The sequence below is a fragment of the Anas acuta genome, chromosome 5, assembly GCF_963932015.1.
Source record: "Anas acuta chromosome 5, bAnaAcu1.1, whole genome shotgun sequence".
In the NCBI taxonomy this organism is placed as follows: domain Eukaryota; kingdom Metazoa; phylum Chordata; class Aves; order Anseriformes; family Anatidae; genus Anas; species Anas acuta.
This window is the reverse complement of record NC_088983.1, coordinates 32,139,606-32,162,207: the sequence shown is the minus strand read 5'-3', so window position 1 is coordinate 32,162,207 and position 22,602 is coordinate 32,139,606. Positions and strand designations below refer to the sequence as shown.

At 41.4% G+C, this 22,602-nt stretch overlaps 1 protein-coding gene across 3 annotated transcripts in view; it reads right to left on the bottom strand.

The window, feature by feature from the left end:
* Positions 1 to 22,602, bottom strand: part of AMBRA1 (autophagy and beclin 1 regulator 1) — a 129,455-nt gene that overhangs the window by 79,798 nt on the left and 27,055 nt on the right. For all 3 annotated transcript variants that reach the window (XM_068683764.1, XM_068683766.1, XM_068683765.1), the window contains exons 8-9: positions 18,139 to 18,225; positions 11,241 to 11,423 (exon numbers count right to left, since the gene is read on the bottom strand). In XM_068683764.1, the coding sequence (XP_068539865.1) occupies positions 11,241 to 11,423; positions 18,139 to 18,225 (270 nt within the window). The remainder of the gene's footprint in view (positions 1 to 11,240; positions 11,424 to 18,138; positions 18,226 to 22,602) is intronic.

Genomic DNA, 22,602 nt, shown 5'->3' with positions numbered 1-22,602 from the left:
ATAAAAGAGAAAAGGCTAAGGGGGAAAAGAAGTGTCATGTTCCAGATCCCACCACACACATTAAGAGCTAGTGAAAGTCAGACAAGAAATATATATATCTGTATTTTTTATGAGTTCACATAGCAGTTTTTTAAACTATGCTGATACGCTGATATACAAGCCTGGGAGAACAGAAACAAAATGGTTTTCAAGGTTTACATTTGCTTTGGACATTTATTAGAATTAGGAGATGCTTTTGAAAGAGATAAATAACAACAGTAAGAACAAAAATAGGACTACACCCTGCAGAATTACACATTTAAAGAGAATCTCTACAGCAGTTTTCAAAAGGAATGAGGAATTTGCTCTAGCAAACAGACAAAAAAGGCAAGGTGCAAACTCTCTCACAGCACAAAGCAAGAGACCTCAAGCAAGTGATTTGAGTTTTTCAAAATGCCACTAGCCAAAGCTCTTAGCATCCATAAAATATATTTTAGGAAACACAGTCTAATGAACTAGACTTTCTGATAGGAGAACTCCTTTACTGTCCCTTTCGCCATTCATACACCCTCCTAGTACAAAAAGCCTGAAAGAGAATAAAATATAGACTAGACTTGCTTCAGTTTTCACCATGGCAGAGAGCCTCTAGCAATTCAAGAGATAGTAATCTCTTTCTAACATCCCCTTAACAAACAAATAATAATAATAATAATAATGAAGTCACCCCCCAACTACCACTACACCCTATAATTCAAACAACAGCATTTGGAACAGTGACTAACCTGTGAGAATGCTAGAATTTCTACATACCATACTGGAATTGTAAGATTTGCTCCCTTAAATGTCTGCATGAAAGAGGCATATTACCAAACATTACTCTGAATCACTGATCTACAGTCATTTACGTCGAAACTCCTATGCCCAATGCCATGTAAGACTGTTTTTAAGCGTCTACTGCTGAAAAGCTGTAAGAGCTGATAATACCCTGGTACCAGCTGAAGATTAGTTCTGCACCTTCTAAAAAGGAAAATAAAAAAACCCTACAGGCCAGTGGAGATGGGTGGCACTGTGTGTTATTTCTGTACCACGTACAGCCTGCTGACAGAGGGAGCAGAGCAGATGTTAGCACGACTGCAGTGCCAGAGTGAAGCACTCCTGCAAGAAACAAAAAGCTTCCGACAAAGTTCTCTGAGATACTAGAGAAGATCAAACGCTCTACTTTTTATCTAGTGTCAACTACCTGCAGACTCATTTAGCTAATGATTTGCAGTGGATAGTTCAATTAACATAACCTGAAAATGCAGATCCCTCAGCAGGTGTGTACACAAGCTTCTTCTGTAAAGCAACACAACAGCTTCCTTGCACAAATGAAACAATGTGACACGGTGAGTGCTATAACAAGGCTAAAAAATCTCTTGGAATATCCTCTAATATAAGTGCACCAGCAGAAGTGAATGGCACAGGGAAAGTTCAGTGAAAAACAATGAAGGACCTAAGCAATCCATTGAGCAAGGTGCAGGGAAAGAATCAGAAGTTAGAAGTACATAAGGCTACAAGGGAGACTTCATACTACAACTAGCAAATGAACTAACTTCTCTCCAGAGGAAAACTGCAAGAACCAACAACTGGTCAAATTAACTTTAAAGGTCTGGCCCAAATTCAGGTTATTCATAACTTGTTTAGATACCAGCATGGGACAAATCAGAACAGCAATACAGAGAGTAAGAGTTGGAAGGAGAAAAACAGCATTAACACAAACACAGAATGGAGCAGGAAAAGGAAGAAACATTCCCATACATTCGAGGAGGTTTGTGGAGCTGTAGTAGGACACAAGAAGGATGAATGTTCATCTTGAACTGGATAACTTCTTGGTATTTTTCTGCTACTGTTTAGTTTGCTTTCTGAGAAAAAAAAAGACGACTTGACCAACATAGATACAATCAAGTGAAAATGATGGTCATAAAAACAGAGTCAGAGATGCAAAGCTTGGCATTCTAGAATTTGGAAAAAAAGGTAGCTTTTCTCTTCCTTCAGCTGGTAACTTGGCTACCGTATTAATAACTGAGTGGATACAGAAGATAGCCAAGATAGTCAGAAAAGGAAAAAACACAGCTATGTTCTGCTTCTCTATCTTGGCAAGAGTAGTCTTTAATATTTAGAGATTGTTGTATTAGGAAGTGAAATTAAACACACAGCATGGGATTTCTAATGCAATCTGTTGGTCTAACTGTTCCCATTGTAGTCAACATTAAAACTCCCACTGACTACGCTGCCAACAGAATTAGGTCAACAATGACCATTTTGAAAAGCCATTTAATTATCAGAGCCAGCACCAGTAAGCCATGCAAGTGCAAAAGAATCAAATTATGCCAGACCAAGCCAATTGTTCCATATTTTCAGCATTTTATAGTGTTTCATGTGATCCTATCAAGCACTAAATCAATTTCTATTGCAGAAGTTAGACACTTAATTCCAATGTGAAATAACTGCTTAAGCGGCACCTGCTAATATCTTTAAACTGGATTTTGATGCGACACCATTTATGTAACAAAAAAATAATAATTCCTTAGTACTTCAAACACTGGGTATCTCCACGCACTTGCTATCAGTTGTGTAAGACCACAGGAGGTTACCACAGAGGAAACAGCAGGAGGGCAGGAGCAGCACAAACATCATATCAGGAGCTCAGAGGAGGTTACAAGAAAACACAGTTATTTGGCTCTAAAGGTTGGTCAACTCTGACCCCAGACCCTCTAGAGAGGATACATGGAGGACATCATAATTGGACAGAAAGAAACAGATCTTGAAACGTTGCAATTCACGGGATTGTCTGTAGATTTAGGCTAAAACAGATGACATATCCCGGCAAGGGTGTTCTCCCAAGAGCTGCAAAGGACAAGACAAAGCACGCAGTGCATTTCCACAAAGGGTGCATAAGGAGGAAAAAAGGTGGGGGGACACATTTTGTTTGGTAGCGATTCTAAGAACATGTCAACCACTTTCCGGCACCATTACTGATGAGTAAGAGGCACAGTGTTGGGAGCTCTATGACAGTAAATTACTACTATCTTTACAACAGAGGAGCAGCAAAACACCTGATTGTAGAACTTTTGTTTTTCTCTGCCTGATCTTTCAAGATCCTGAGTATCTCCTGCAAATAAGGTTAGGGAAAACTGTGAGCGTTTCTAGGAAATAAGCTTCTCAAAATTGAGAAGTGAACACAAAATAAACAAAACCTTGACATTCTGAATATTTCAGTGAGATACAGCTATCCTAGAAGACTGAAAGAGACTGAAAGGAAAGCGCTGGTGGAGTAACAACTGGATCAGTAACAGGAGTCTTTCAAAACATGGAGTTTCCATCTAGCAGATGTTATTTTATTCACAATCCTCAAGTCTTGGAGAAATTGTACACTCCATGTTAGGAAAAGGGGCCCACCCTACTTATTGTTCTGAGAACAACAGTATTTCACCTAAAAACAGGAATATGATTAAACAGAAAAGACTTGAGACAACTGACTTATTTCTGAGCAGAAATTTTTGTTTCCCCACACATCGGTACAAATAAGTAAGGAAGGAGCACTGGGCATGCCAAAACCAGTAATAAGTATTAATGTCCACAGACAATAAAATTATGAAGACACAGAATTAAAATATACATAACCTAGTAAAAATTAAAGGTATACATTAATCTACTTATCTTTGAAGGATATGACCATTATTGAAGTAATTAAGGCACATAAAACAAGAACTTAAAAAAAATAAGCCAAAAGCAGCATCTGCTACACAAAAAGTCTTTCCTAGCACTGAATGTATTTGGACCATAGAACAGCCTCACAGGTGTAACAGTGGAAGGTGAACAAAACTGAAGAATAAAAATATTAGAGGAATTGGAAAGAGCAGCGTTGCCCAGCTGGAGAGACAGGAATTAGAAGAATAGACTTGAAATGCAGCTACTTAATATGGTAGTTGATAAAGAAGTTAAGTAAGTCACTCAAGACATGGTGCCTTTCTGTTCTCCTATATTCTTTTGAAGGCTTAAATGTCAGTCTTTCACTAACAGCTTTTCAAGGGAACACCAGAGAAAACTTTCATGCATTTATCAGCTAAAACTTCCTATAAAGCAGCAGTAGTGCTGTAGATTGCTGTGTTACTAATGGCTCTCCTGACCAGAGGGAAACAAAACCTCCAGCCTTGATTACCTCTTAGAGGGCCGTTCAGGGGGGAAACGTATTTACAAGATTAAAAATGGCACTTCAGAAGATCAAGTGCTTCAGACAAGCATCACATAAGAGAGGATTTATCACCTGGTCAAGAGAAACAGCAGCGCTTGCCTGTTAAATGCTGAGGATTAATTGCTTCAGAGAAAGCCTAATTTTGAATCACAATGAAGCACTTGCTCTGATCTAGGTGCAGTTGTCTCTGTTCTAATCATCTCACCCTGTGGTGGGTTTGCAAATAGATGGCACCTTTTAGAACAAGGCTGATATGCTCCACAGCTACACTGAATCCCTGGAAAACAAACCAAGGCCAAACAAAGGTAGAGAATCCCTGCTCCCTAGCCTGGAACTATCATATATATTTATATGAACTAGCACTCAATGTTTTATGAAAAAATAATAGAGCATCCAACATTACAACCACCTTTCCTTTGAGACCCATTTACTGGGCATTTTCAAGCATTCGAACATGAATGTGAGAAGGGAAAGCATCGCTATTGCTAATTCTAATCACTTGTAAACTTCACAACTGGTGCTAATTGAATACAGTTTGCAGAGCAAACATGCATCAGCTGCCCCATCGGACTGCCATACTGGAATAAAGGGTCAGAAGCAAGCACTAACAAAACAAACAAACAAAAAAAAACCAACCACATTGCACCATCACAACGCAGCTCTTCCAGGAGAAACAGAAATGAAGACATAACTGCACAATCAACCCTAATCTGTCAGGTCTACAGGCTTGCAGAATGCTAACCACTGCCTGCTCTGCATAGCCTGCAACAAACTAAAAACAGCTTGCTTCATAATCACTCTCATCAACACCAGACATCCCTTACGAGGTGACCTTGTTTGACTTAAGAGTTTCACAGAGACAAAATAAAAGCAAAAGGACAACAATGAACACAGGTTACAAGTAGCTTAAGCGGAAAAAAACAAACCAACTGGCATGAAGGGTACCATCTTGACATCAAGACTGTTTCTACAAGCCCAGACAACACACAGTGTGGAATATGTGAGCTTTTCTGGCAACTATCATCTCCCAAAAGGCAGTCATTCCTTCACCACCCTGCTATTCCTTCACCACCACATTTGCCTCACTGGAATCTGACCTAATGGCCACACAGCATTATGCTGGAGAGGTTACCAATATCCTGCAGTGCTACTCCAAGGAAATACATGTAGTCATTCCCTGTCACTGCATCAGGCAGTATTATTAGGCATTAAGACCAAGATAAGGAGAATATAAAAGACTGTCACAAAAGATAAAGATAAAAAGAACAAGGAAAATGAAGCTGCAGGCTACTACAAGTATATCATATGCCAAACTAAGACACTCACTAATCCTTGAAAAGTGAAGTTCAAAGAGTAGGTTCAGTATCATTCCCATTCATCCTGGACTTGTTAGCATTCTTAGCCTGCAACTGTGTTTTAAGATGATGAATATAATTAACATAAATTGCTGTGTATCTAGAAACAATGTCCCAGTGCTAACTGCTCCAGACACCTATGCCAGAGTGAAAAAGAACAAAGCGACCACCGAGTTCCACAAAATTCAGTCTGGCTTTCAGCCACTCTTAAGAAGGTCCTTTTAGAAAGTCCATCTTCATCAAAATCAATGAGGCTGAGCCATGTGAGCTGAGAAACAGAAGCAGAGGAGACAGCATCAAAAGCACAGATAAAAGGGCTCTGGGAAGAAAATAACAACAAAGGCAGCTACATGCAACTAATAACAACACTTTTTATATCTTTATCTGAATTCAAGTAACAAAACACCAACAAGATTATTATTTGTAGGAGCTCAGGTAAGACAGACAGATGACAAACTTTCCATCCAAGACTTCAGAAAGAAATCACTGTGTTTTCCGCAGGTACAAAGATTCTAAAAATCTCTTTCCATCAACATTTAAGTGACACTTAGAGCCCATATTTATTTTCCCACCTCCTGCCATGTTTGGTTTTTTTGTTAACCTCAAACACACACCTTGGATAGCATCAGTAAGAAGGAAACAAAATCAAATTGCTTTTTACAAACCTCACAGATTCGATACACTACTTTTCTACCACTACACCAAAAGGTAATCACCGATTAAGTCATCTCTCTTACCAACCTTCACTGCAACATATCAGAACCGAGCACTTGACACCTCTGGATGCGTGGGATGTTAGGTTAAGCTATGGAGTCACACTACAGAGTAACCTTTTTTCTTTACCCCTTGGATTCCCTGAACTTTTCTTTCCATAAGGACAGAACTGCTTTTAGCTGTTGTTCTGGAGCTGCAGATCAAAATCTCCATACTTATTTCAGGTCTCACAAAAACTTTAGCCATTCTAAACACTCCTCTCTACTGCCAAAAAAAAAAAAGATTGCTCTTTTACGGAGTGTCTTTTGCAGAAGTTGAAGGTTGTCATAGGAAGGAAAAAGCTCTCTGAAATACATTAATGCACAGTGGACAGCTGTAAAGGAGGACAGTAAAGAGAAAGACTGAATACAAAAACTCAGTTCTGCTGTGTGCTCTTAGTAGTTGATGTGCTAAGTGAAAACAGCAGGTGCATTGTGAAGTGATTGCATTTCTACAAACTGCTTTAATTGTTCCACATCTCCAGCAAATGATCTAGAGACAGACTGAAAAGGCAGAAACTGGATTTATAAATGAGCATGGAATTCCTTCACAAGTGCAGGGAAAAAATATTTCAGTAAGTATTTCTCAAACCCTTCTCCCCTCATTCACTCAAACTTCACAAAATCTCTTTCCACCTGGGCTATTAAGCAAACTAGCCATGAACTTTTCTACTTAATATATAAAATAAGTTAAACCAAAATGCTAGCTTGAGGCAGATAACTGACTATGGCACAGAGCAGATTCCTAACACAAACACTTGACCTGCAGAAGAGGGAAAGAACATCAACCATGCTACTCTCCAAAATAAACTGGTCACGTTCAGGAAACCAAAAGTGAAACATTCGGCTCCAATGAAGTGTCAGTCAGCTGGCAGGTTTCAATTGTAGAACCTTTTAAGGCAGGAGACTATTGGAGGAAACTTGCTGAGACAGCATCAGTAAGGAAACCAGGAATGGCAGAAGACAGACACCGTGGATACTCTCACTAATGAAGAAGAGACCCCTTTAAGATGCCCATCTGAGAAACTGCAAGTGTAAGTCCAGAAAATGCCTTAACTGTAAGGATTTGAAGTTAACAAGGAAAGCTAAACAATCTCACCCTGAACCTTGTAAGCCTTCCACAGCTTTCATCATCTGTTTTTGTGGAAATAGTCTCTTGCTTAGCAGAGAGCATCTACCATGGTCTCAGCAAAAGTATCTACCACGCTCGTGTTCTTTGTCTGGGTGCTCAGGAATGTCTCAAAGGAAATCAAAAAGTTAAAGCACCAAAAGATGCTCTGAGGCATGTGAGGTGAAGCCCTTTTTACTTTATAGAGACAAGACAGTAAAGACTTTCCTACTCTGTGACAATGACAGAACTGAATGGAGCTACCCCAACACAGATTGTCCTGAGAGGAAAGAGAAAAGACAGAAAGGGGAAAAGCTGCAGATGTTAAAGTGCAGTCTCCAAGCTCCTTCATAACTATATTCTACCAGGCTGCCTACTCTCAAAAGCAGATAGAGGTGTTGGCCAAAGCCACAGCTTTAGCCTTGGCTTGAAATTCTTCATGGAACTGAAATGAAGGATTTGAGCAAGGCTTTCAGACAACAAGGTGGTGTGCCATTCTAGATAACTGCTGGTTTTCAGTCTGACAGACTGAAGAACCTGTATTCTTTCCCATATTTAGAAATACACATGAAAAAAGTCCTAGAAGCACCACGCAATCTCCAACATCGTCACTATTCCAAACTAAAGGTCACTCTGGAAGCAACCCAGTCAAGCCTATTGAAGGAGTAAAAAGACAGCTAAGCTCTATAAATCTAAACTTACTATGTGCTCCAGACATAAGACGCTTGAAAAGACCTTGAAATTATAAAGTTCAACATCTGTGGCTTGTCTACAAAGAACCTATTTTTACCAGTTATTCTGGAAGAATAAAGTGACGTCATTCTCCACTCAGACTCTCATCCCAGAATACAAGAAGCCTTTTCATTTCAGCTCACAATTCTGTTAAAGCTAACCTAAAAACCCACTCATATCAATTTATCTGTTAATAACCTAATATTACAATCTGGATATATATTACAGCCTGTATAAAATACTTTCATGCAGACATGACTAAGTTTACAGTTGTCAGTTGTATTCAATAAGCACTGAGATGACAACAGTGACAGGTTAAACACAGGCAGCGCATGCAGAGAGATAATATCTTATTAGACCAAATAATACAGGTATAGCTTGTGTCTCCCTCCTCTCCCCACCCATAGCAGCTGGTGTAATGAAAGGATATTACTAATACCTATAAAAAACACTCTATTCCACGTTTTGAGCAATAGCAGTAGTGTTTGTCTACCACAAAACTAAACGTATTTATGAATGAATTCAAATGAGATCCTGGAGAAACTGCATGCATTCTGGAGAAAATGGCATCAAGAGAGTGGCACACAGGAAAAGAGGCTTCAGCTTCAGTTTGTGGGCAATATGCACACAAATAGCACACAGAACATGTTGCTCACATCCCTAGGTTATCACGTAAGCAAAGCTGAAAAGATACAGATCCTCTTAGAGGAGAAGAAACCTCAAAACCCCACGGAAGATGAGAGCTAAGGGTGCCTTGTCTGGTGGGCACCCTGAGCAAGCACAGGGCTTGCTCCTCGCCCACAGCTTAACATATGGTAGAACTACCTGCCGTCTAATGCTACATCCACCTTTCAATTTCCTAGAAATCAGGAGAAAGAAGAGAGAATATTTACCAACGACATTAACCAGTACAGAAAGATAAAGCATCAAAGGCAAATTGCTATTGATTTTACATTAATAGAAGTTCATTAGATTTCAGGAGAAAAGCATGAGCTGCATACAGCTAGACACAGCAGCAACACGCTGTCATGCACGAGATCTGGAGAAACAGGCAAAACAGAGCATCTAGACAAGGGCAAGAAAGAGACACATGACCCTGCTTGGGTGAGAAAGCAAGAATGAAGTGATGCAGGAGTCATATAGAGTTCTTTCTATTCCTTTTAAGAGATTCCATTGTGAAGTGTCAACAGAAGAAATCAAATGAATCACGAGACAAGTTCCAGCTCAAAGGACCCTGCACAGCAGCTCTTTCTAAGCAGCCAGGGGAAATAATGAAGCAGGGAAGGAAAAAGACAGAACGTCTTGAATGCACAGACCAGAATTCAGTATGAAATATTCAGCCAACAAATTCAGCAAGTGCACAGTACAGAATAAACATTCCTCTTTGCTCAGTATGAAATGAAAGACAACCTTAGCATGTCTGATTGAATTGCTTCCCTGACTGGGTGCTCTCACTGTGCGAATATTATCTGCAGGGGAGCACACTTCTCTGCAGGTATTTGCCTTGCTCTGTGAATGGAAAACCTACCAGCTTTTATTTTCCCAACAGAACAAACAGCCCCAGACAAACGGAATGGGATAAAAGAAATAGATCTGTGCTCATGAAGTACCCGCCTTACAAAATTGGCCCAGCAACCACCGCATCTCTGCTTTTCCAGGCCTGAAGCTGCTTGGGAAAACCTACTAGTCGGTGACTACGCTGCACTATCTTCCTTCATTTACATCTTACACAAACAAGGCCACAGTGACAGGGGAAGACATTCATTCTACTCTGTACTTTTGAATATTTAATTGCCAAAGCATGAAATGACAGCTTGACAGAACAATACTCCAGAAAAATGTATTCTACCACCACATAAAGGAATTAACATCATAGTTTTTTGGGGGATAGCCAGTTTTACCAGTGTCCTTCATAAAGGGACTTCACCCTGCCACAAAGCATGGAGGTTTAGCATCATGCCATCTCAATCATGCATGTGCCACTGCAGCAAACATCATAGCAGTAGCAGAGTTGACAGCATCCTCTGCTGGCAGCAACAACATAAGAGTCCAGACTTTTGAGGGGCTCACAGCTCCTCTCAGTCAAACACGGCTTCCCACCACACACCCTCCATAGATTACTTCTATAACCTTGCTCAGAATCATCCCATGTTTTAAGCTCAATATACACAAAGGGCCAAAAAAAAATCAGTGAAATTCTTCAAGTACCAAGGGGAAAATCTCATATTTAAAGGCAACGATCGAAGACAGATTTGAGGGGTCATATTCTCTTTCCTGCTAAAATTGATTTTAATCTAAATGCCTGAGCTTTTGGTCTCCATGTTATCCAAACTGTCCCTTACTCTAATACCATTTATTGGAAAGGATTTGCTATAAGTTTGCTCACTGAGATCAAGCTGGGTACCTCAAAGTCCAAAAGCAGATGTCAGAGAACAGATTTCAAAGTTTGTCAGAACTGCTCAGAAAGAAATACAGTGGCTTACAGGAGCACTGTTTTAAGGTTAGGATGCAGGGCCATTCCTCACTTTGACACTAGAGGCCATTTGCTCTCCTTACAGGAAATTAAGCCTTAACACAGATTCACAATCACAGTCTTCCAAAAAAGCAATCCCAGAAACTTCAGTTCATCTGACAAAGTTGTGCAGATACAGCAAATAAAAGTAACAGAACATGCTGGCTGTCTCTCCTAGCCTTAGATCAAATAACTAAGTCCAGCAAAGCCTCTTTGGGGCTCCTGTTCTGTCTCAAGACTTGAAAGCTGTAATAAACTCTTGGCTCCTCATCAGTTCCACGAGAGGACAAGATTCTCCTTTCCTTTGTTTAACCAGTCCTTTAAATCTGGTTGAGATAGTCTGATGTGCCAAAGGTTGCCTAAAGCCTCTTTCACTTTTCATAACAGAAATGACAAGATCCATGTGTAGCAATCAGTTTTCATTGAATGACTAATGGAATGACTTAAACTTATCTTGTTCCTACAGGAAGCCTGAGATGTCTTTGCATGTTAAGCAGCAGGAAGCCACAAAGCAGTCTTGTGTTGACAACATGCAGTAGCAAGAGGGCAAGGCAGCACGCACACTTACTCAAAATCTTCAAATTCCAGGTCATTTCCCTCTACAGATGGGCTTGAGTTCTCTGAAGTGGAAGAAGAGGAGGAGGAAGAGCGGAGACGGTTTTGTTGGTATCGCATAGAGCGCTGTCGAATACTGTCCCTCCGGGAAAGATACTGAATCATCCTCTGAGCATAATATGCAGCAGGAGACAACCTGAGCAAGAGAGAGACAGGCATTTGTTACAAAAGCATAGAATGACAGCCAGCCTTGTTCTTCCTCTGGAGCTTCAGGTTCCAGGATAGTAGCAGCATATCATGAAATAGGTTGTTTGTGTTTTATGCATGAGTAAGACAACGTGAATAAAGAAAACAAGTAGAACCAATTTTCCCTTTATGCTCCTCACACCCACGTGACTTCCTTGTTGTGCAAACAGAAGTACTATAGAGTACCTGTAAACAAAAACCTTACCCGCAGCTCAGAGTTTTCTTCTCAGGAGTCTCCGGAGTCCATTCTTCGTTTATTACCAGCTCACAAACCTAATCCCAGCAAGCATCCCCAGTAAGAATCAAGCCCACTCCCAATCTAAACTCTGTTATCAATGCCAAACAGCAGCAGTGTTCAAATAAATACTGAATAAAGGTGGTGGTGTTTTGAGGGTACTTAATGGGAGCACCACAAAGTATCAACTTGGAAAAAGGGTGAAATAGCTTTAAATTTTTTTTTAATCCAAATGTTAGGGCTTTCGTATAATGACAATTTCATTAGATCCACTACATGTTGTAAGAGCAGCACTGTGATTAAAAGCCTGAGTCCCACTTTCCTCTGCAATTAACTCTTAATCCTTCCACAAGCAGAACTTGGCCTTTGTTTGCATCAGCTGTCATGCCTGAGCATTACCCAGCTCCTTGGTGCTAAATGGGTAAAGACACGTTTTTTTCCCCATCCTACGCACATCCACAACTTCTAGCACAGTCTGCGAGACAGGAGCTCAGTATTAAAGTCCAGAGACCTCAGATACTTAAATAACCATTTCTTCAGCCTTATTTGAGCTAGACTTGAGACCTAACTGGGGAGGGGGAGACAAAAACAAACAAACCCAACAGCTTAGATATTAAAGGAATGGGTGGATTAATGCCTAGCTCCCACATTCCACGCGTTTGATTTTGTTCTTTTTTAATCGGTGCAAGTTACCAGACTATATTTTCATAACCCTGGCAAGTACCGATCTCATTTTCTGTAAAGGCACCATGGGCAAGAGACTGATAATGGGCAGCACAGCCTGATTTTTTTTTTTTTAATCTACAGATGAAAATTTGAGCAGCTTTAAACAAACAAAAAGAAAAAAAAAAACAAGTGAACAGCAAATTCCAGGGATTAATATAGAGATAAATATATATATATTTACAATCACACAAGAGGTGAAATGTCTGCCTTCTAGAAATGCTATTCATCTTCAGAACAGACCTTTGAGTTAAACTCTTTAAAACGGACCTCGCTGTCAGCCATGAGAACCAAGAGAAAGGATAAATTCACCTTTACAGTGACTACCACTACAAAGTGTGTGTTATGCTACAACCAGTAACAAAATGCAGCTCCATAATTATCTTTTGATAATATGACTGCTGTATAACATGGAAGACTTGTTCCTTCCAGAACTGTGCTGGCTCTCTGGTGATGTACCAGGAGTAATACATGAATAGATTCACATCCATCAGCATGAGCAGCAAACAATCATACCAGGTCTGATAAAGTGCTCTGCTACTATCCCCAAAGTCATATTTCAATGGAAAACTATTTAATACTATTTTGAGAGACTGCTCCCCAGAGCAGCATGAGAAAGACATACTAATTCTTCAAGAGATTGATTGTCCTTGATAGTTGTCTGCAGCCAAAACAACATTAATACAATCTATCTCCCATTCCTCCATATATTCATGGCACATGAGCAAAAGAGAAGGTGACAAGAAGCGCATAGAGACTAAGAGATGCCTCTTCTGCAGGGTAAGCTCCCTGCACCCTACCAGTCTCTTATTTCTTCAGCATGGGAAGTTTACAGACAGAATGCAGGCTATGGGGCCTCTAAACGTACTCACCACGCACCAGAAGTGGTAAAGGGAACCATACACGTGCACTTTGTTTTGGATGCCTCCTGTACCTTTTACGCGCTGCTAGATGAGTTAAAGCTGCTCATGCTTGTATAATGTAGAAAACTTTGCTACACAAACGTTGCATTTCTCTTTATTCCCCTGATGACTTAATACGCCAAGCACAAACCAGCAAGGCTTTACTGCAACCATAGAATAGCCTGGGCTGGAAGGGGCCTTAAACATCATCTGGTTCCAGTCCCATGGGGGATGCCACCAACTACACCAGGCTGCCCCGAGCTTTGTCCAACCTGGTCTTGACCACCACATATAAAAGAGAAGCTGTTCTCTTCTTTGCCCTTTTGCATAATCCAAAGTCTCTGTGAATGGCAAAAAAAGCAAGTCTAATACGAACAGGTAGAAAAGCAAGGCAATACAGGAAGACATGAGCAGTGCTCTCAGCAGTCCAGCAGTGCAATCACTGGAACTTCTTTCTTTGTTAACAGCACTCCAAGGGAGATTTTTTACAGAAGGATGTGAAGAAGTTTTGCAGATATTTAGTATTCTGAAGTCATGCAGGACACCACAAGAGAAAACAGTGCGATTCTTGTGGGAAGAACAAGAAAGAATAAGCCACAAAGACTGGCAATAATGCATGACCAGAAGCCAGACTCAGCTTCCCAACAGCCCATGGTAAGTACAACGGATAGACAGTGAAGAGGATTTCCAAAGGTAAGACAAGAAGCTTAAGTCTGACACACAGAAAGGTGCAAGTGCTAACATACAAAGGGCAAGGGAGAAACATATTCAAAGCAAGGGACTAAGGAACTCATCTTTGCAGATGAGTGCTTGGGTATGCACAGCCCAAAGAAAGGATTTGTCAGGATGTCTCTCTGGAATATAGTTATAACACAAATCAGAATCAGAGTTGAGAACCAACATAAGAGATTTCGCTGTCCTGGAGGGAGGAGAAAGCTGCAAAGCAGCATAAGAAATGCTGTTTAACATTAAACATACCTCTTCAGTTCATTCAGCTACTGAACACAAGTGTACAGCAGCCCCTGACTGACGCTCATTTACCAGCAGGCTAAGCACAAGCCAGTCACAGCAGACCACTTGATTCATTTATTTCTCACCTGTGCTTCTGCTAAAGCTGCGGCAAAACACACACAAAGTTTATCCAGCAATTCTTAAGCCAAGTTTGAGTGCCCAGGACAGTAGGCTGTATTTGACAGCACCGCAGGAGCTGAATTAACCTAGTCTCTGAGGTGACTAGACCCTGTTTACAGAAGCAGATGGTTCAGAGTAGGAGACGAGGCTGCCACACATGACAGCCACAGAACAAGGCGCTGAGTGGGAGAAAGGCTGCCGTGCAAAAAAACAGAACCAAACAGCTTCTGTCTCACCCAACAACTATGTCGGTGAGAAACAGGGCTCTAATCAGGCACCTAGTGCTGCTGGCTGGCCAGCGAGAAGAGGAACTTGAAGGAAGAGAGAATTAACTGAAGGAAATATTTTGCTAAATTAGTAAAGTTCAAATACCGTTCTTCAATACTCATGATGCCATTTAGAGCAAGAGCTACTACACAGCAGCATCCTCAAATACAGTCAGAAATCCAAACAGGCTGGACATATTTACAGATAGTATGAAAAATTTTAAACAAGGGCTGCTTCTCTTCACCCTCCCCATTTTAGTATTTTCAAGGGAAAGAAAACTAAAATTCACAAGAACTTCAACAAGGATGTCTACGCCCAGTTACCCGGCCAGCCACAGCAAGAACTGCCCTATCTGCACCCAGGGGCAGCACGCTGCCCTGCCCCGAGCTCCCAGATACTTCACAAGTACCAACACCACTCAGCTACCCTGCCTCAATGCTGATGGCCAGAATATTCACTGCCGCTGTTAGAGCCCACACCTCTAAGTGTCTCTCGGCCAGCAGACATGTTTTAAAGCAGTTACCTGACTGGCAACACTGATTTCCTCAGTGAGCACTCAAGCAGCATACACATCACTAGCCCTTGAGTTGAAGGCACTGCTGCTAACAGACTCCAACCTTTGGTTGCTTCCATTCCTCTTTAGCCTTCAACTCAGGCAACAGTCAGGCCCCCCAAGCCAAGCATCTCTTTCCCAGGAACTATTTTAACAGCTTCGATTTTTCTAGAGATGTATCTAACAACCGTTCCTGTGCTGCTTTACATATATAGTCTGAGAGCATATTTCTGAGTATCTCTATTTAAAAAAATAATCTATCTATATATATAGATGTTCCGTTGATACCAGCTCTATTTGATTCATCTGCAGCTTGTTTTCTGAGCTTAGTATATCCTGAAGCTGTGGAGAATGACCTAACAGCCAAGCCATCCTTAGAGAAGTTCAGCAAGGCCACTGAGAAAGGCTGCAGCAGTCTACAGCAGAATATTCATTCAAAACCCAAGGGAACTTCAAAAACGTTCTCTGTGCCTCACTCCTGACCTAGGCTATTCAAACATAGAACCATTACACACTGGAGATGCAGAGACATCTACCACACAGACTGAAAAAAAATATTCAGAGCATGGATGGGAATTTAAAAAAAATCCACTGAGACAGCTTGGTCTTACGGATATTTGGTCCTAAGGAGATAGAGAGAGTTCGTTTCACCTTTGTTTCACTTTTTCCACTTTGTTACTGAAGAATATCTGGAAGTTTGAACTTCCCTGTTACAAATTCGTGATGCTACGGAAAACTCAAATGGAGAAACATCCATTTAATTTTATACACCCATCCCCTGCCAATTTCTAACAAGGTCAAGGGACAATTAAAAAGACCCTACTAGTCTCACACACCAACAAGATTTGTGGAGGAAGACTCTGATCTTACCCCACTAAAATTTCTAGTTCATGCCAATTAACATCATGTACCTCATCCTCTGAAAAAGACAAAGTGACACTGAGTGGAACAAATTAAGCCTCTTAGATGAAGTTTCAACACTGGACTGCTCTTCCAAAGCTCCTTTGAAATTCAAGTTACTATACCTTCTATAAGATTTAAAAAAAAAAAAAAAAAAAAAAGATTGAACTTGAACGTGAAGAGTGCCATATCAGTTCAAAAATAGCTTCAGGTAGAAAAATACTTTTGACAATGCTCCTCCTTATACTAGGAAATGTCTCAGACAGGGATCTTTTCTCATACACTTTATTGAGCTTCACTATGGGAGAGGTCTGACAGAGGGGAAAAAAGATTCAGTAATCTAGGCAGGCTCTTATTTTTTTCCTTTTCAAAATGTAGTTCCCAGAGAGCCAAAACCACTTCTTACAATCTCGAGAAATCTGCCTATTTTGGATTATGCATTCCAGAATATAAGAAATGATGCACTTCCAGACATCTAACAGCTCTTAGCATTCATAAATTGACTTGAATGCAGTAATATCCTTTAACTGACCTTTGTAAAATATTTTTATCTCTCTGGGTAAATGAGTTTGTCCCTCTATCATTTAATCAATTGCCAACTAGAAAGCTTTTTACATTTATCAGCATTATTCTGACATTTGGTTACCAAGACATTCTGTAGTAACCTAGGTAGGTCTTCCAGTGACCTCATATATGGGAAACACACTCCACCTTACTTACACCTCACTCCAGACAGCTTTATATCCTTCCTAAACCTTTCAATTATCTTTACAGAGTAAATTTCTTCATAACAGATGGAAAAAAAGCCTAATATAACATTTCTCCTCTGCAAGGATTTATTTACAGAGATAGTCAAAGAGTCATTTAATAGCATAATGATATTGCGTGGCCAGTTTGCAACATCACCTCTTATTTGAGAACTTGTACTTAGAGTACTGTCTGTATAAAAATGTATGTTGCTGTCAATATAGAAAAGAACAAGAGGGAAAAAAGCACCTCCATCAACAACTTCGATATTTAGTTTTGATACATTGTTCTTGTATTGCTCTTATGATAAATCCTAGTAACCTTCAAATCATGTAATTATGCCAGAGGTTCCTTAAGAGCCTAAATTAGATATATTTAAAACTTACTGAATTTTCCTCGTTTATACCTTTGTTAAACCCATCTAAAGAAAGCTTGTTGTCATAACTTAGTCTTTGAAAGCCTCCAAAGCTGCTTGCTGTTCACGATTCTATCATCTTTTCTGACAGAGTCTGTAGGTCATATTATCCCATCTGTTGTTTTCTTAATACATTAAGTGGTAACTGCAAAGATCACTCCTTTCCATTTTTGATAACTCTGCCATGTTTGCTTTTTCTAGTCCTCTGAAATACTCCCACCTCTTCTGGAGGTTAAGCAGCACTACAGGTGTTCCTATGTCTAATGTCAATGATTCATGACTCTTCAGAAATAATTGTCAGTAATTCATTCTTAGTTAAGTATACTTCACATCCTGGTTATGCTTTCTCATACTTACACAGTTATGGAGACATTCCATTCTTCCAAGCACATTGTTTGCTCGTACCAGCTCTTAACTGCCTTTACTGCAGTCACCCTTACTCCCTAATAGGCTTTTTCTTTTTTCCTTCGTTTTTGCCTTGAGAAAATATTTCAAATGTATTGGTATCATCTCATTTCTACTATTGGACCTGCTTGCCACCTAGTGTTCTCCATCCCAAATGATTTCAGGAATTTTTATGCGCTTACTTCAACAGCAATTTCTTCTTTTCCTCATTCTCCTCAAGACCTAATGACATCTTTTCATTTGGTTTGCTCTTTTGCCCTTACGCAAGTCACTGAGAAGAGGATGGGCCCAATACTAGGACCATTGCCAAAAGATTCAGGGAGTTAGACCAAAGTAATGCTTTTGTCTATGAAACTAAAATGCCTTTAAATTGCATTTAGCTCTTACCTGGCTGGATCTGGGTAGATTGGATGTTCCCGGGACCCTGCTCCATCGTAGCGAGATAATGAAATGAGGGAAGACTCCAGCAACCTCCTATAAAGAAAAAAACAAATGACTAAGTCAGAGACCATCCAGGAGCATCCCTCCTATTTATGTCCTACTTGCTGAAGCCTCTTAAAACTATTTCTATCATTGGTGCAGAGAATTCTGCAACATACTAAACCACTGACTGATGGCATAAGTGTTTTTGTCACATAGCTATACAAAGTGTAATATTCTCACTATAAAAGAGAAAGAATACCTCGAGCAAGAAGAGTGGTCCCAAACCCGCTTCCAAATTTCAAGGGAAAAATGCAGATGTTACTTTTCCTTTGGAGATAAGCTACCCCAGTTTGCCAGGTCCATAAACACTAACGCTGCATTGGCCATCTGTCAAATTCGTACCTACTCAAAGGTGGCCACATATGGAATGGGCCAAGGAGCATGGGGCAAAGAACACAGCTTGGTATGGAGACACTAAGGACACTGCTGGCATATATTCATGGCAAAACATTCAATCTTAGTCTCAAGGCTCAGAAAGAGAGGTTTTTGGACACAGAAGTGTTCATTTCCTCTGCATCTTAATCAGTCACAGGGAGAGATACCAAATATTCACTCAAGAAGCAAATGTATGCAAATGCAGCCAGACAGCTTGAATACACGAGAAGCGAGTCTGAGTCATGAAGGCAGCAGAATCAAAGTATATAGCAGGAACATGTCCTCCACCGCGGCTTCTACATGCACCTCTAGCTAGCTTCTCGTCACAAAGCAGAGGATGGCATTGTTTCAAGACTGACTCATTCAAGCCTGCTGCAGCCATTACATTAACACTTACAAGAGAGATGATTTTGGGCGGGTGCGGAGAGTGGAAAAATCAACTACCAAAGTTTATAAGGCTGCTGAGTTCCCTTTCAAGTCTTTTTGTCTCGAAACTCCTGATAAAATCTGTTTTCCAGTCATTGTAACCCAAATTAAAAATGTTATGGTTTGAAAGTCAAAGAGATCCAACACCACATCTGTTCTCTTCACCCCCACACAGGCTCGGCAAGAAACATTTGAGTCTCTCAGCCTTAGCCCCATATACCTCCTTCGCAGGCAGCATTTGCAATGCAGGACAGCAAGCGTCAACACAGGAAGCAGGATGATGGACCAGATCCACATCCAGCCTCCCATTTCTAGCCAGCAAGTCAAAATATCACAAAAGAGAGAAGATAGTGAGAACACAAGCCCAGCCAGAATGCTTCTCAGGTATATACAGTACAAATGCAAATGAGACACGTTTTCCCCAGTAGTAGCCTCCCCATCAGGCTCAAAAGACAAATCTGGATTGCATTCCAGGAATAAAATAAGTAAATAAAACCCTTGACTTTTACATTTTAAACCTAGAGTACAGGAAACAGCAAAAGATGGCTCTAGTTACTTGGAAAAGCACACATCTGCTGCAAAGCGCTAGGACTTTAGAGAAGGTAAAGAAGAAATCCTGTCCTCCCTGGCACAAAGTTGCTTGGCAACCATTTGTCTTACCCAAAAAGAGTTATTAAATCTCTCAACTTTGAGATGAATTAATTCCCCAAGTTACTGAGTCAAAAGCTCTAACCTTCAACACCGCTAGATATTAGGAAACCCTCGGCTCCCCAGAAAGTTATCATACTTCCATACTACCAAATCCTGTCTCCTGCTCTAAGTGTAGAAGTCAATATATGCCAAGGCAGGCAACCCAGAACAAATGGTACAACAGTTTTGCAAGACAGGTTGTAGTGACTGCAGGTCTATCACTCACACTATATATAAACTGCTATTATTACTTCTGGGGGAAAGAGGTGGATGGTTGAGCACGACTGTACCAGATACTCTACCTGTTCAGTCAACCAGTCCCTTTCTGAGCCACCAGCTCAGGGTTCAGAGACTGGGTTACTGGCACTGCAACATCAACACAGTCAAGCAGACTCTTGAGAGCTGCTTATACAGAGCACTCCAGCACCAGCTGAGGCTGCCACCCTTCTGAACAGCCCTGCACAATCTCTTCTTGAGTGCTTCCCTCCGACAACGCAGGGCAGTCTATTAGCAGTCTGCATCGGTGGTTTTATGTTCTGCAAAAGATGCTTCAAACCAGCAAAACCAGGGGAGTTTCCTTCCTCTGTCAGACCCAAGCCTGCAGCAAGACAAGTGGCATCCCACAGACCGCATGCAGCCCGTGAAGCACTCACTGCCCGGTATCCCAACAGCCGGTGAGCACGGAGCAGTGTTTTAGAGGATGGCAGAGGAGCCAGGCTTCGCCCTGTGTTAGCAGCAGTCCCATGCCTGCCAGCTGTAGAGCTCAGCAGCGCTACCCCTGCTGGACTTCATCTGGCAGAAAGAGCTCCCACAGCACGCAGATCCTGGCAGAACCCGGTCAGCTCCCAGCCCTGGGAACAGCAGTCGTCTCCTTGCGGGTACGAGCAACCTACACACAACGCCAGTGGTCTGCTGGGTGCCATTTCCTGCAAAGCCGACAGCACCCAGATGATGTGTGCACACAAACAACTGTCCAACTCATCGTCACTGTCAAGTCTTGGGGCTTATACAACGCACATGACGCCCTCTTTCCCAACCTTTTGGGCTCTCTCCACTAAATGACACAGCACAGTCAACGGGTCACAAGGGCAGATGACCAGCACATGCTGCACAGCCCAGCAGGATCTGTTAGAAAGGCATTTCCAGGTATTCTCCATCTATATATATTTTTTCTCTCCTTTGGAAACGCTGTCAATTGCCCAAAAAGGGCATTGAGTTAGCTGGATGACCCTCAGAAAGCAGCCAGCAGCTAAGCTGAAAGAAATCAAAACACAGACCAAGCAGAGGGCACCAAAAGGGTGTGCAAACAGGAGCACAGCACACCTCACAGCATCTAGTACCATCGTGCCAGAAGGCACTCTGCTTATCTCTGAAACATCAGGCTTGAGGAAATCTACAATCCCCAGGTTTAGGCCCCATCTGATCCTTGAAATAAACACCTGAAAAACCTTGCTCTGCAGGGCATGTGTCACTTCAAATGAGCACCAAGTAAAGCACAAACCAACAGCTGCCTGAGCCACAGACTGATGCTCCACAGCCAGTTATCCAGAGAAACCAGCTTCCTATAGGCCTCAGAGCCCCACGATTTTACCTGAACCTTTGCAACTCCACCCCGTGAAGCATCATCCACAGGACCCGCTCTCAGACCACACTGCCAGAGTTGAACGGTCTCTGCTGAAATGGTCTGGCCAGTGGAGCCCTCCAAGCCTGCCAACACCAAGGACAGCTGCACTACACCACACCAAGACATACGAGGCACTTAGTGAGGCCTCATTCAAATCACGTGGACAAAGGTAATTCAGCTAAGAAACTGCTAGCAACTATTGATTCTTAATTATCCTACAACTGTGCCCTCTCCAGTCACTAAGGGCAACCAACAGGTGAGCATCGATAGATATAATAGCAGGCAAAAAACAAAACGAAAAAGGCAACGCGCAATCTCGTGAGATCCAGATGGATCTCTGCACTTCATGCTCCTGCGAATAACAAAATCTGTACTGAAACCGGAGTACTGAACACGAATAAAATCTATTAACTAATTCATTCTAGACTAAGCCCTTGAGGTCCAAGTTACAGATCTGAATGCATCGGGTACTGACAAATGGGTTCAATAAAAGGGACGCTGCTATAAGCATCAATAAAGTGTCTAATTTGTGATGGCGACAGTGTAACCTCCTGTCCCTAAGGAAGGTGCGAATAAATGTTTTTAAAGTAAGTCACACTGCATATTATGTTGCATTCATAGCTTTTGCTACCCTAAGTCCTGAAAGAGACACAGACTGTATGTTTTCAGTAAGCTCAGTCTAATGTAGCCCAGTTCCCTGCCAAGATATACGCTGAGGTTAGGAGCAATTCTGGTAAGTAGAATAAAGACAATCCGTGGACAAATAGCAGCAGCTCTGTTACAGGGAGGTGCTAGCCACTGATGTCTAACAGTTTCTGACAGACATGCAAAGAGAGAACAGAAATACACGTTGCTTGTATCTTCTTTGGAAAGATTTCAGTAGATCATGCTTGACTCCCCAATCTTTTCCGGAGCTTACTGCACTCTCCTCCCTGCTGCACCCCCCCAGCTCCATTTTTTGCTACCCAGATATATAACAGGCTAACACTAGGCTCTGTGGAAGCAACTGCTCCACTATATCTGTCTAGACAATATGAAATTGTCACAAATGACATCTAAAGTACAATTAACAGCGAAACTGCAATTTCCACTCTCCTCCCCCGCTCACCAGGAAAAATCACACATTATCATCCTCCAGGTTGTCAGTCAATGCCACGATGATGAAGATTAACTCTGCTCACCCTGGGAGATGCTTCTGGCCCGGCTTGCTAAAATAGGAGGAGGGGGATTGTGTTTTGTGCGTGTGTTTTTGT